This window comes from Eptesicus fuscus, chromosome 2 (genome assembly GCF_027574615.1).
Source record: "Eptesicus fuscus isolate TK198812 chromosome 2, DD_ASM_mEF_20220401, whole genome shotgun sequence".
NCBI classification, from domain to species: domain Eukaryota; kingdom Metazoa; phylum Chordata; class Mammalia; order Chiroptera; family Vespertilionidae; genus Eptesicus; species Eptesicus fuscus.
Window position 1 is genome coordinate 34,044,757 of NC_072474.1, and position 14,626 is coordinate 34,059,382.

Sequence of the window (14,626 nt, forward strand, 5' to 3'; positions counted from 1 at the left end):
TACCAAACAGCAGAACGACTGTCTGGATGACCTTTCAGACCACCACGCTATGACATGCACTGGCGCCAGGCTAGCCAAGGAGGGTGCGATGGGATTGGTCGGAGGGGGGGGGGGGGGTGCGGGGGTGGGGGGGGCGCCATCATCCCATGATTGCCCTGCAAAGGGAGGCCCAGGCCACCAACCAGCAGGGCGATCAATCAGGGGGCTCTGCGATCACCCCAAAGAGGGAGGCCCAGGCCACTCTCTGCGGCGCAATCGAGTGGGGGGATCTGCAGAACCGGGGAACCAGGGAACCAGGGGTGTGTGGTGCCAAGGTGGGTGCAGGTGGGGGGCGGGGCCGTGAGGCACCCGGGGCTGCAAAGGCCTACCCTTGCATGAATTTTGTCCATCGGGCCTTTAGTTTTAAAATGACCAGAGAGCCCCAGTTGATGGAGAGAAAGCTCTTTGTTACAGAAGACAATATTCTGATAAATGTAAAAGAAATAATCAAATTGGAAAATTACTATTTTACAGCCTCTAACAAAATATTTTTAGACAAGAATCACCAATGAAAAGTAAAAACATCAAAGGAAAGATTAAAAGAAAACTGGATACTGTACAGTGTCAAAACATTATGACTAGATTACTTGCTAAAAGTTTTGTAATTTAAAAAAACCTTATTTGTAAAATAAGAGCTTTGGTTATCACCACCTTTTACCCAGGGTTCAAAATGAATGTCACTATTATTTATAAAACTAGTCTTTATGTGCCTCCTTTTTAACCTGAGTCTAATTAAACCTCTACATTTAACTTCCTATAGAAATACAGAGGCTAGAAGAATGAGTTAAATGACCATAGGAAAGAAAAATTGGAAATTCCACAAGATAATAGGACTGATTTCTTCAACAAGGTGTCGTTGAAAAAAGAGAAAAATAAAGGTAGGAGTGGGAAGTGAGAAAGAAGAAGAGGAAGAGACTGTTGCATATGAAGAGACACAGGAAGCAGATCAAACAAAAATAAAGTAAGGTCCTTGGTTAAATCCTGGTTGAGAAAAATAACTAAGATAGTTTTGGGTACTACTGAAAAAAATTCTAATATGCAACTGTTTATAGATCATATTTGAGATCTATGTTGTCTTTATTTTCACTTTAAAATTGTTCAATAAGCTGGATGATGAATAAATGGAGAAAGGGATTCTTTAACATTTTTTCTACTTTTGTATATGTTTGAAAAGTTTTTTGCAAAATCTTATACAAATACATTCAGAAACTAGAAGTGAACAACTTTCTAAGAAAATATAGAAGTCTCTCCTATCCATGGGGAATACGTTCCAAGACCTCCAAGTGAATGCCTGAAACTGCAGATAGTACTGAACCCTACATACACAATGTTTTTTTCATATATATATATATATATATATATATATATATATATATATAGCTATGATAAAGTTTAATTTACAAATTAGGCACATTCTATGAAACCAGAGTTATCCTGACAACAAATCCAAACAAAGATACAAGAAAACTACACAACAATATCCCTTAAGAACACTGATACAAAACTCCACCACAAAATACTAGCAAACTGAGTTGAGCAACATAGTAGAAGGATTACATACCATGACCAAGTGGAATGCATTCCTGGAATGCAATAGTTCATCATATAAAAACTGATCAATCAAAAATACCACATTAAAAAAATGAAGGGAGGGGGGCGGGAAGATGATTATCTCAATTGACGCAGAAAAAGTGTTCGACAAAATTTAAAACTCATGATAAAAAAACACTCAACAAATGAGGAATAGAAGGAAGCTACCTCAATATAATTAAAAACCCACAACAAACATATTCACGGTAAAAGACTGAAAGCTTTTCCTCTAAGATCAGTAAAAAGAAAGGGATGCCTATGCTCACCACTTGTAATCAACAGAGTACCAGAAATTCTAGCCAGAGCATGTAGGCAAGAAAAGCGGGGAGGGAAGGGGAGAAGGCATTCAAATTGGAAAAAAAGAAGTAAAATTATTTCTGTTCATGGATGATAGCATCTTATGTATAGACAACCCTAAAGATTCCATACACATTAATAAATGAGTTCAGCAAAGTGGCAGGATACAAAGTAAACACACAAAAATCAGTTGTATTTCTATACACTAATAATAAGCTATCTGAAAGAAAAATTACAAAACAATTCCATTCACAATAGCATCAAAATAATAAAATACTTAGGAATTAACTCAACCAAAGAGGTGAAAGACTTGTTCAATGAAAACTATAGACCACTGCTAAAAGAGACTAGCTAAGACATAAATAAATGAAAATACATCCCACGTTCATGGATTAGAAGACTAATATTGTTAAGATGTCAATACTATACAAAGTAATCTAAAAATTTAATGCAATATCTATCAATACATTAGTGACATTTTATGCAGAACTAGAAAAACCATCCTAAAATTTATATGGACTCTCAAGAGACCCCAAATGATTAAAATAATCTTGAAAAGCTGGAGGACTCACATTTTCTGATTTCAACACTTACTACAAAGCTATACTAATCAAAACAGTGTGGTACTAGCATAAAGACATCCACTTTAAGATCAATGGAATGGAGTACTCAGAAGTATATCTTCACCTATATGGTCAAATGATTTTTGACAAGGATGCCAAGACCATTCAATGGGAAAGGGACAGTCTTTTCAACAAATGGTGCTGGGGAAGATTGGTTATGTACGTGCATAAGAATGAAGTTGGATCCTTACCTAACACTATGAAAAAAAGTAATTCAAAGTAGATGAAAGACCTAAGTATAACCTCCTAAAATTATAAAACCCTTAGAAGAAAACAGAGAGCAAGAGCTTTACATCATTGGATTTGGCAATGATTTCTTGAGTACCACACCAAAGGCACAGACAATAAAAGAAAAAACAAATTGGACTTCATAAACATTAAAAATTTTGTGCATCCAAAAACAATATCAACAGAGTAAAAAAATCAACCCATAGAATGAGAGAAAATATTTGCAAATCACATATTTGATAAGGGAATTAATAACCAGAATAGAGAGAGAACTCCTAAAACTCAACAACAATAGAATAAATAACCTAATTCAAAAGTGGGCAAAGACTTGAATAAATATTTCTCCAAAAGAAAAAAAAAAAAGTATAGATGACCAATAAGCACATGAAAAGATGGCCAACTCACTGATCATTAGGAAAATGTAAATCAAAACTATAATAAGATACCACCTAATACCAATCAAGATGGTTACTAAAAAAGAAAAAAATAGAAATGTTGGTAAGAATGTGTAGAAATTGGAACCCTTGTGCATTGCTGGTAGAAATGTAAAAGGGTATATAGCTGCTGTGGAAATCAGTGTGGTAATTCTTCAAAAAATTAGAAACAGAATTGTAATATGACCCAGCAATTCCGTTTCTGGGTATATACCCAAAAGAATTAAAAACAAGGCTTGAACAGATATTTGACCACCCATGTTCATTGCAGCATTTTTAACAATAGATAAAACATAAAAGCAACTCAAGTGTCCATCTTGAATGTATAAGCAAAATGCAGTTTATGCATATAGTGGAAAACTATTTAACCTTAAAAAGGAGAAAAATTCTGACACAGGCTATAACATGGATGAACAGTGAGGACATTATGCTCAATGAAATAGCCAATCTTCAAAAGACAAATACTGTATTATTCCACTTACATAAGCTACTTAGAATAGTCAAAATCATAGACAGAAAGTAGAATGGTGGTTTCCAGGGGATGGGAGGAGAGGGGGGAATAAAAAGGTCTTGATTAATGGGTATAGTTTCAGATTTACAAGAAAAAAGAGTTAAATAGATAGATAGTGGTGATGATTGTACAACATTATGAATGTGTTTCATACCACCTAACTGTAACTTAAAAATGGTTAAGATGGTAAATTTTGTTATGTGTAATTACCACAATAAAAAAAAACACAGATAAAATGGAAAGTTCACCTTATAACAGCAATAAGAAAGATAAATTACCTACAAGAGTGAGGGTTTGGGTGGGTAGGTAAGAAATGTGTAACAGTCATATGGAAAAAACCAACTTGACTTGAGATTAAAGTAAACTGAACAGTTTAAAAGCTTGTATTTTAAAAAATACTGTCTTTTAAATATAAATTTTCTCTCAATAATCTTTAAATTCAATGCAATCTTATTAAAATACCAGTGGTTCTTTTTTTGTAACTTAACAAAATAATACAAAGCAATGAGGAAAAATTAGCCCCAATAAGTATTAAAATTGTTTGTAATTAGAAAAGTTGAGATCGATGGAACAGAATAAAATGCTAAGATAGACATTTTTGGTACTTTATCACATGACAATGATGGCCTCTCAAATTGCAAGAGGCTGTTAAGCTACATGGCTAGTTATGTACAAATACAAGCAAAGCCGAACCTGTAGACTCTCACATCCTACAGCGTCCAGGCGGAAGGTGCCCGCCGGGCTCACTGGGAGCCAGTCATGGACGTTCACCCATCCCGCGACGCCAGCAGAAGCACATTCGTCTTCCAGAACCTCGTGCCTTATAAATGCGTTAGAATCTGAACTTTTAAAGACAGACTTAATAATGGGGAATATTTTCTAGATATCACTTTTATTTGGTTGAACTGAAAAGGTTTTTGTAAATTTTTGGCCAAAATTTTTTAAAACATAGTTACTTAGGACTAGGGGCATCTTCTTACAAAATAAATAAACAGTTTTTAAATTTGTTTTTTTTAAAAAAGGAATCAAGCATAAAAAAATAAAAACATAAACGCTATAAGATACAATAAGGGTAAGTAAAAAAAGTTTTCATTCACCATGTAGAAACTCCTTTACATACTAGTAAGACACAAAAGTGAGATGCCATAAAGAAAAACACTGGTTAAAAAATTTTTAAATTCTATATGAAAAGCATCTGCAATGTATATATTAAACTAGCCAATCTCCTTTAACTTATCAACAACTTGTATAAAAAGGCCAATAGAAGAATGGGCAGAAGATGAACAGGGAAGTTTACAGAAAAGAAATAAAATGCCCAATTAATACATACTAGTAAGAAAGATACTTGATAAAAATGAAAGAAATGCAAATCAAAACAACAATGCAATACTTTGTCCAACCAGCAAAAAAGTTAAAACTTTAATAGTGCTACCATGTGTTTGTGTGGGTCTAAACAGGCCCCATCACACATTACTGCTGAGAGTTCATACTAATGCAGTACACAAGGAGCCAAACAGAAATAACATGCTCACATAGGTTTTTAAAACTATACATGTGTCACAAGAACAGACATATAGACCAATGGAAAGGAACAGAGAACCCAGAAATTGACCCAAGCCATTATGCTCAATTAATATTTGACAAAGGAGGCAAGAGCATACAATGGAGTCAAGACAGTCTCTTCAATAAATGGTGCTGGGAAAATTGGACAGATACATGCAAAAAATTGAAACTAGATCACCAAATTACACCATACACAAAAATAAACTCAAAATGGAAAAAGAAGGACTTAAATATAAGATGGAAAAACCATAAAAATATTAGAAGAATCCATAGGCAGCAAAATATCAGACATATGTCGTAGCAATATCTTTACCAATTCAGCTCCTAGGGCTGTGGTTGGCAAACTGCGGCTCGCGAGCCACATGCGGCTCTTTGGCCCCTTGAGTGTGGCTCTTCCACAAAATACCACGGCCTGGGAGAGTCTATTTTGAAGAAGTAGCATTAGAAGAAGTTGAAGTTTAAAAAATTTGGCTCTCAAAAGAAATTTCAATTGTTGTACTGTTGATATTTGGCTCTGTTGGCTAATGAGTTTGCCGACCACTGTCCTAGGGCAATGGAAACTAAGGAGAAAATAAGCAAATGGGACTACATCAAAATAAAAAGCTTCTGCACAGCAAAAGAAACCATCAACAAAACAACAAGAAAGCCCACTGCACGGGCCAATGTTATATCCTAATCTCCAAAATTTATAGGGAACTCATACATCTTAACAAAAGGAAGTTAAACAATCCAATAAAAAATGAGCAACGGACTTAAATAGACACTTCGAAAGTGGACATACAGAAGGCCAAGAGACATATGAAAACATGCTCAAAGTCACTAATCATCTGAGCGATACAAATCAAAACGACAATGTGATACCATCTCACACCTGTCAGAATGGATATCATCAACAAATCGACAAACGACAAGTGCTGGCGAGGATGTGGAGAAAAAGGAACCCTTGTGCACTGCTAGTGGGAATGCAGACTGGTGCAGCCACTGTGGAGAACAGTATGGAGTTTCCTCAAAAAATTAAGAATGGAACTCCCATTTGACCCAGTAATCCCACTACTAGGAATATATCCCAAGAAATCAGAAACACCAACCAGTAAGGATATATGCACCCCTATGTTCATGGCAGCACAATTTACAATAGCTAAGATTTGGAAACAGCCTAAGTGCCCACCAGCAGATGAGTGGATTAAAAAACTGTGGTACATCTACACAATGGAATACTATGCTGCGGTAAAAAAGAAGGAACTCTCCTACCATTTTCAACAGCATGGATGGACCTGGAGAGCATTATGCTAAGTGAAATAAGCCAGTGGGAGAAATATAAATATCACATGATCTCACTCATTTGTGGAATATAATGAACAACATAAACTGATGAACAAAAACAGATCCAGAGACAAAGAAGCATTGACCAGACCATCAAACCTCAGAGAGAAGGTAGGGGAGGGTGGGGGTAAGGGGAGAGATCAATTAGAGGACTTGTATGCATGCATATAAGCATAACCAATGGACACAGACACCAGGGGGGTGAGGGCATGAGAGGGGGGTTGGGGAGGTAGGGGGTAATTAAGGGCACATACCTTAATCAATAAAGAAAAAAAAAAGTAAAAAAAAAAAAAAGATCATAGTAAAATAACTCTAGGTAACATTGTACCATAATATAAAGCTATAGTCAATATTGAACTCTTCTTCCGATTAGAAATTACTCACATTTATTTTTGCCATATGATTCCTTTAGCTAAAAATTTTCTGAAATTTGCATTCTTGGTTATTTATAAAGTGCTCAATTATTTTCTAAAATAAAATCATATATGTTTTTTTGGTTAAGAGAATTACAGAATCACAAAAGTAAAAAAAATCTCTAAAATAAACAAAAGAAAATTAAATGATTTACTGTCACACCACTGTGAAGCTAGTAAACTCCATAATCTGAGATTTTTGTTGCAGAATTTGAGGCTATTTCTACTACATTATCTACTGCTGCTTCCATTATTGGTATTGTAGTCAGAAATTTCAAGGGATGTTTAGAACGAAGTAATTACAGAATACAAATCAGTCAGAATAAGAGTAAGCAATGAAACCTTACCTTATGCAACATTTCATTTTAACCATTTTCAAGTAAGTATAATGACACTAAGAAGTGTGACGCCTTTATATGACAACATAGAAAAGAATGTGGTCCAATACCCACCAAGTTACTGATGATGAAAAGTTGCATTGGCGATTGGAGAACAACTGTGATGTTTTACCCTGCATATTTGGCATGGCTTGAATTTTTTTTTTTTATAACAACTGTGTCTTACTTTTGTAATTATGTCAACTTTAAAACTCACAGACTTCTGATTTTTGCTGTTTTTAAACTGTTTTAATTGTTTTTGTTAATTTCCAAAACCAGGCGTTTTATTTTTACACAATAAAAAAATAACAATTAACACACACACACACACACACACACACACACAACACACACACACACACAAAATATATAGATCCAAAGACAGAGAAGCGTCGAACAGACCGTCAAACTTCAGAGGGAAGGCAGGGGAGAGAGAGGGGTAAGAGATCAACCAAAGGAATTGTATGAATGCATATAAGCATAACCAATGGACACAGACACTACGGGGGTGAGGGCATGTGCTGGGGGGTGGGGGTGGCCGGGGAGAGGTCAATGGGGGAAAAAAGAGACATATGTAATATTATATGTAATACTTTAAACAGTAAAAAATTAGAAAAAAAAAGCCTATACATACTAAAATTTCTTGTTGTAATGTTCATCTAATTATTTTAATGTTCCATTTTCAGCTTACAAAAATGTAAAGAGGATAACAATAGGCAGGCTTCAGGGCAAAAAGTCCAAAAGGAAATGTTATAGTATAGGTGAAAGGCAGATTGTTGTAGTAGAAAGTGCACAGCCACCTGACCATGTTCAACCTTAACTGCCAGCATGATCAGAGCAAAACAGAGCCAATGTTTCTGGTCTTATTTATCTACTAGAGGCCCAGTGCATGAATTCGTGCACAGGTGGGGTCCCTTGGCCTGGCCAGTGATCGAGGCCTATCACGGGGCCGGCCAGCCGGTGGGAAGGACCACGGAAGGTTGGCCAGCTGCCCTCCCATTGGGGCCTAAGGTGGGGGGCCGGTAGGCTAGGGGGAGGGGCCACGGCAGTTGGCCACCGGCCCCCTCCCAATCGGGGGGGCAGTCGGGGGCGGAGGCAGCTGGGGGAAGGGACTAGGGGTAGTTGGAGGGGGCCAATTGGGACCCGGATCAGGATGGTTGGCCACCGCAGTGCCTGTCACAGCAACCGTCATCCCGGTTGTTCTGACGTTTGCGTCACTGGGCTTTTATATATATAGACTAGAGGCCCAGTGCACGAAATTCATGCACTTGGGGAGGTGGGGGAGGTCCCTCAGCCTGGATTGCAAGAGGGTGTAGGCCAGACTGAGGGACCCCACAAGTGCACGATCAGGGCCGGGGAGGGATATGAGAGGGCTCCAGGGTGTGTCCGGCCCATCTCACTCAGTCTGATCGGTTGGGACCCCAACAGCAAGCTAACCTACTGGTCGGAGCATCTGCCCCCTGGTGGTCAGTGCACGTCATAGCGAGCAGTTGAGCAGCCTTAGCATATCATTAGCATATTATGCTTTGATTGGTTGTTCGGTTGTTCTGCCATTCGGTCTATTTGCATATTACCCTTTTATTATATAGGATCTCTCTCCCTTATCCCCCTGTACCACTCTCCATCCCCATTCTACCATTTCCTAGTAAGGAGATCTTAGAAAGGATTGCAAGATTCCTCATGTGTGAAATGAGGACAAATACTTCCTTTTAAGTTATGTTTAGGGAATAATTGAGATAGTGCATGTGGTAGGTGGAACAGAGTAAGTATTCAATAAAGATTAGCTGCTAGTTAAATGCTGAATTACATAGGTTTTGATATTTTATTCCCATGTTTAGACAGTTTTACTCTATGCATCTTTCTCTATATTACTTTTAGTAAAACTTGTCTTAAACTCTTTTTAAAAAGTAGGCAAGATACTTAAAAATAAATGTTAAAGTAGCAAGGATGTAGTTAGTAATTGTGTTCCAAATGCAGTCTTGCTACAGGAAGAATTAGTAGAAATTGGACATTATCATATTGAACAAGAGAGAATTGACCTCACTTAGAAAAGGTGATGGTTTCTGTTCCCACACTCAATTATTACTGTAATGTTTTGTTTTCCACTGAACCCTGATGACCCAGACAAACTTCAGAGAAACACTAATGATTAGACCCCTTTAATAACTAAAAGCAGAGCATCTTGGTTTTCACCAAAGGAGAAAAGATGTGCTTGTTCATTAATATATTTCTGCTTTTTCTGTACACACACATCCAAGGAGACATCAAAGTATGGGTCACATTGACTGGAAACACTAAATCCAACTGCACCTGAGGTCTTACATAACTGACCACATTTACTTTTCATCTATCACCATGGTCTTCCACTTCCCAACTCCCTTCCCACACCCATCCATGCAACAAAGGCAAGAAAAGGAAAGAGCAGAATAACTTATTGTCAAGTAATATCTAGTCAAAACTCTTAAAAGTTATTCCTACTGTGATAGTTCTACATTTCCTTTTTTCTTCCCTCTCATCCTCCACTCCTCTTGGGATCCAAGGTCCTTCCCCCTGTATCCTATATTTATCTAGCTCTATTATTACCCCATTCACAATCTATTTATCTTTGTGTAAATCCCACCTCTCCCTGTGTGCACCCCGAAAGCAAGAAGCATGTCTTTCTTTTCAGTTGTTCATCCCTCATAGCACCTAGCAGAAAACCCAATAGGAGGTACTAGAAGATGTCTTGAAATCTATAATAATAAAAATGTAACATGCTAATTAGACCAGATGACTTTCTGGACAAAGCTGCGGCAGCAGAGGCAGCTGCCACAGCGGTGGGGGTGGAGCCCCTTGCACGAATTTCATGCATCAGGCCTCTAGTCTATTTATATAAAAGGCTAAGTGACCATTCCATCCAAAACAATCGAATGGATGACTGAACAGGCTGTGTGGGGTGACCAGGCTGGCAGGGGGGTTAGTGAGGGGTAACCAAATGACTGAGCAGCAGGCTGCGTGGGACTACCAGGCCCACGGGGGGGGGGGGGGTGGAGCAGTTGGGGGAGACCAGACTGGCAGGGGGGGCAGTGAGGGGCAACCAGGCTGGTGGTGGGGGCAGCTGGGGGCAACCAGGCTGGCGGGGGGGGGGCAGTTGGGGGCGACCATGCTGACAACAGGCAGTGCAGTAAGGGGCGACCAGGCTGGCAGGGGTGCAGTTATGGGCGACCAGGTCAGTTGGGGGGGGGGTGGGGCAGTTGGGGGTGATTACACCAACAGGGGGGGGGCAGTTGGGGGTGACCAGGCAGGTGAGCAGTTAGGAGCCAGTGGTCCCAGATTGGGGAGGGTGCAGGCTGGGCTGGGGAGACCCCCCTGTGCACGAATTTTGTGCACCGGGCCTCTAGTAAGTAAATAAAATAAATCATCTTACAGTGCAATACACTGCAAAGAGCCCTGGATTAATAGTCAGAAAACTTGGACTGTATTGTCAATAATGCTCTATGCTGGTCTTGTAGTTTCATATTTAAGCATTTTAATATCAGTTTCCTTTTCTATAAAATGGGACCCTTACTTGCTCTGTTATTGTATATGGTTTCATAAATTGAAATGATGAAAGTAAAAAGAGCTTATTGTTACGTTAGTTTAAAGCTATATCGTTATTTCTGTTGAACATTATGACTTGTCAACCAAACTTGCTAAATTTAAGTAGGGATAGTACAGTTATTCTATTAGGAAAGACAGATTTAATTAATGCATTTACTTGCTTATTCTTAAAATAGGATAAAGTCATCAACAGCTGGTAAAACACTGATTTACATTATGTCATCACAAGCATGTATAATATTTATGTTTGAAACAGAAATGGCCCGTGTTAATTGTGCCATATTTTCCAATTATAATTATGATTTAGATAAAGTGTTTGGATATTTCTTACCAGGTTCTGGAAGGTCTAATTTTGCCCGCTTTAGTTCTGCCATGGAAATCTGAAGTTGCTCTATTACAAAGTCATCTTCAAAGAAAAAATCCTTTGCCAAGGTCTCCTGAAGAAATTCTACAAGTTCTTCCATAGACAATTTCATTAAATGTTCTAAGAAAGGACAAAATAAAATGCTATGTCAACAGCTAGTTTAGGTTGAGAAGATAATGTATTCTATTCTGGTGTAGCATTTTTTTAAAGGGGCACAAGAAACAAATTAAATATGGTATTGCGATTATCATTGAAATTCAGTATGACAAAACAGTCACAGAGAAAAGCAGGAACTCTTAGTGTGGGGGATGAGGAACTGAATACTACTAAATACCTTCTCATTGGTTTAATAATAACCATACCTAGGCATTCATATTAATCCAGAGCAACAGCTTCTTAGATACAACAGACATAGACCACCTAAGATGACATGAGATCTTTCTGTTTTATTGACATGGAGCTCGAAATTCACTTTTAGGTCTATATTTTTACTGTTTCAGAATTTCAAAAAATTTTGGATTACTAATTTTACTTATGAAATTAATTTTATAGGAAAAAACTCAAATTATAGCTATAAAACAAAGTAAAAATGAGCTAAGATCCTATAGCAACTGCCCTATAAGATGTGTATACATGTGTATCAATTTAAAAAGTAAATAATGCCACCTTGTTTCCCCCCAAATCAATAACCTATATCACGGATATCCCTTATTTCAACAAGTATAATTGTACACCATCATTTTTAGTAACTGTGTGCATGTACTATAATTTTTAATATTGGGCACCTAGGTAGTTAGTTTCTTCCTCTCTCTCTCTCTCTCTCTCTCTCTCTCTCTCTCTCTCTCTCTCCTTCTTCTTCTTCTTCTTCCTTTCCTTTCCCTCCCCTCCCTCCCTCCCTCCCTCCCTCCCTCCCTCCCTCCCTCCCTCCCTCCCTCCCTCCCTCCCTCCCTCCCTCCCTCCCTCCCTTCTTTCTCTTTTTTTCTCTCTTTTTACTGTTAAACCCACCGTGTGGTGAACCTCCAGAAACAATGTCTCAACAGTGTTAAGGTAATTGGGAAATTACCTAGAGAAAATCTTGGGAGCTTCAACTAACTATTGGTTAAGGGCCAAGACACAGTTTTTGAAGCTTTATATGGCAGTGAATGAACTTCCTGTAAGTCTTTGAGCTTTCTCTTCCTAAGAAAAAATACACAGTAGCACACAGACTTTTTTCCACAGCTTTAGACTACTGAAATGATAGTATAGTAAGTAATTGTTATACTTTATTTACAAAGGGTGAAGAAACTTTTTACTTATCAAAATTAATCAAGAGCCATATAAGTAAAACATACTTTAAGAGGGAGAGGAACACTACAGAGAAATAGAACTTCATATTTATACTCCTCATGTTTAGGGAACATTAAACTAATAAGTAAAAATCTTAATAAAAAGTTTACTTTTGTTTTATATCTTGGTCAATTCATAATACAAAAAGAGGAAAGGGGAGGAGAGATTGAGAGAAACGGAGGGAGACTGATTTCCTGTGGTTATAGGACAGTCTTGGAGACAATTCATTGTCAATTGTTTTGGTTGGTGCTGTGGTTTGTGTGTTGGGGGAGTAAGGTTCTGGGTGTAAGAGAAACAAATTACAACACTTCTAATCCTTTTCTTTCAGAGTAAACAATACAAATGTGATGTTAAAGGAGATTTTCATTCCTGTCTAAAGTTTGGATAATCTGGTGCTCATGAAGTCCACGCTTTTCAGGTAAGCAATCAAACAATCTTATATTCAAGTATCTAATGTGTGCTTAGAACAATGCTAAGCACAGCAGGGGAAAAACTACAAAACATGACCTCAAGTACTCAATTAGATTACAATTTAGTTGGGAAGCTAAACAGATGAATTATTAGAGAACGTATGAGAGTGAATACAATGAACGTAAAACTATGCTGTGTGACCTAATTAGAAGTGCACATGCCGTTCTAAAGCTTTCAGATTCTCTTCTCCCCCAAGTTACAAAAGCAGTCATAATTTTTAAGGTTGAATTGAGACATTAAGATGAATAAGGTTTTCTTCATTTTATGAAGAAAAACTCTCATTTCTTGATTTTAAACAAGGCATAGCACATCAAATTTACTGAGCCCTAGAAATATTGCAACTGCAGACTTTTTAAAGCCTTGTTGCATTTACAGAAGGCAACTATAGACATGAACCACACTTGCCCCAGAGGCTACAATGCAGCCAAGCAGAGAGATGAGCTGGAGGGTCCCCATCTCATGTCTACACCTAGAAGCCGGATGCTTTTTTTCCTGGATAAAGAGAACAGTAATGGAAAATATCCTTTCTAGACCTTTAGACTAAGGTGCCTGGTTTCTTTGTTTTCCTATTACAAAGCTGAGATTCAGACTAATGAAAAGAACAGGGTCCCAGTGGAAACAAATCTACACTAATAAAAGAGAAAGATGCAAATTGACCATACCTTCGCAACGCCCACCAGCCAATCAGGAGTGAGTATGCAAAATAACCCAACAAAGATGGCAGGTTAATTTGCATACATAGGTGTCGATTGGCTGGAGGTGGGATGCTTGTGTCGTCGCCATGGCGACGACGCAGGCATTCCACACCGTCCCAGCCGATCTGGACCTCTGGGCAGCGTGGGAAGGCAGAAAGGTGGCTCTGGCCATAGCAAAGGCGGTGCTGGCAGCCAGGGGAAGGAAGGCCCCATTCTTGCACGAATCTTCCTGCATCGGGCCTCTAGTACTTAATAAAATCAGTATTATTAGCAAAACCAGCACATTGCATTCTACTGATATAGAGAAAATAATCAAAGACCTTTGCAATGAAGTAAACTTCTTCCTAAGGACCAATGAAAGTAAATTATCAACTGAAGATAATTTGTTCACTATTTTTCAGGAATTTTTAAAACTCCTGAAAGAAAATGAAGTTGAGTGGGAAATGAAAACTCAGAGTTAAAACATGACTAGATTTTTGTGAAATCTTTATAGTTAAACATTTTCTTACTTTTGTGTAATTTTAAGATTGTATAAGACATAGCAGTAAGAACTCGTTCTCCTTCAAAGATGTAGATATCCCATATTCTGAGGTTTAGCGTAAAGGGAGTCTATAATTAAAAACAGACAGAAATAAGATTAATAGTTTGCCCTGTCTGATATTTGTAATTTCACGATTGGGTTTTGTAAATAAATACTCACACGATCAAGGAAACATTGAAAAAACCATTTCATTGTATAAAAACTTGTGTAGATTTCTTGAGAATCCTGAAAAAACAAAGACTTCATAATTTC

At 37.9% G+C, this 14,626-nt stretch overlaps 1 protein-coding gene across 1 annotated transcript in view; it reads right to left on the minus strand.

Moving 5' to 3' along the window:
• The window catches only part of USP6NL (USP6 N-terminal like), a 193,689-nt gene that overhangs the window by 17,307 nt on the left and 161,756 nt on the right, over positions 1–14,626 (minus strand). The window contains exons 13-15 of the mRNA XM_054726458.1: positions 14,534–14,599; positions 14,343–14,442; positions 11,309–11,461 (exon numbers count right to left, since the gene is read on the minus strand). Of these exons, the coding sequence (XP_054582433.1) occupies positions 11,309–11,461; positions 14,343–14,442; positions 14,534–14,599 (319 nt within the window). The remainder of the gene's footprint in view (positions 1–11,308; positions 11,462–14,342; positions 14,443–14,533; positions 14,600–14,626) is intronic.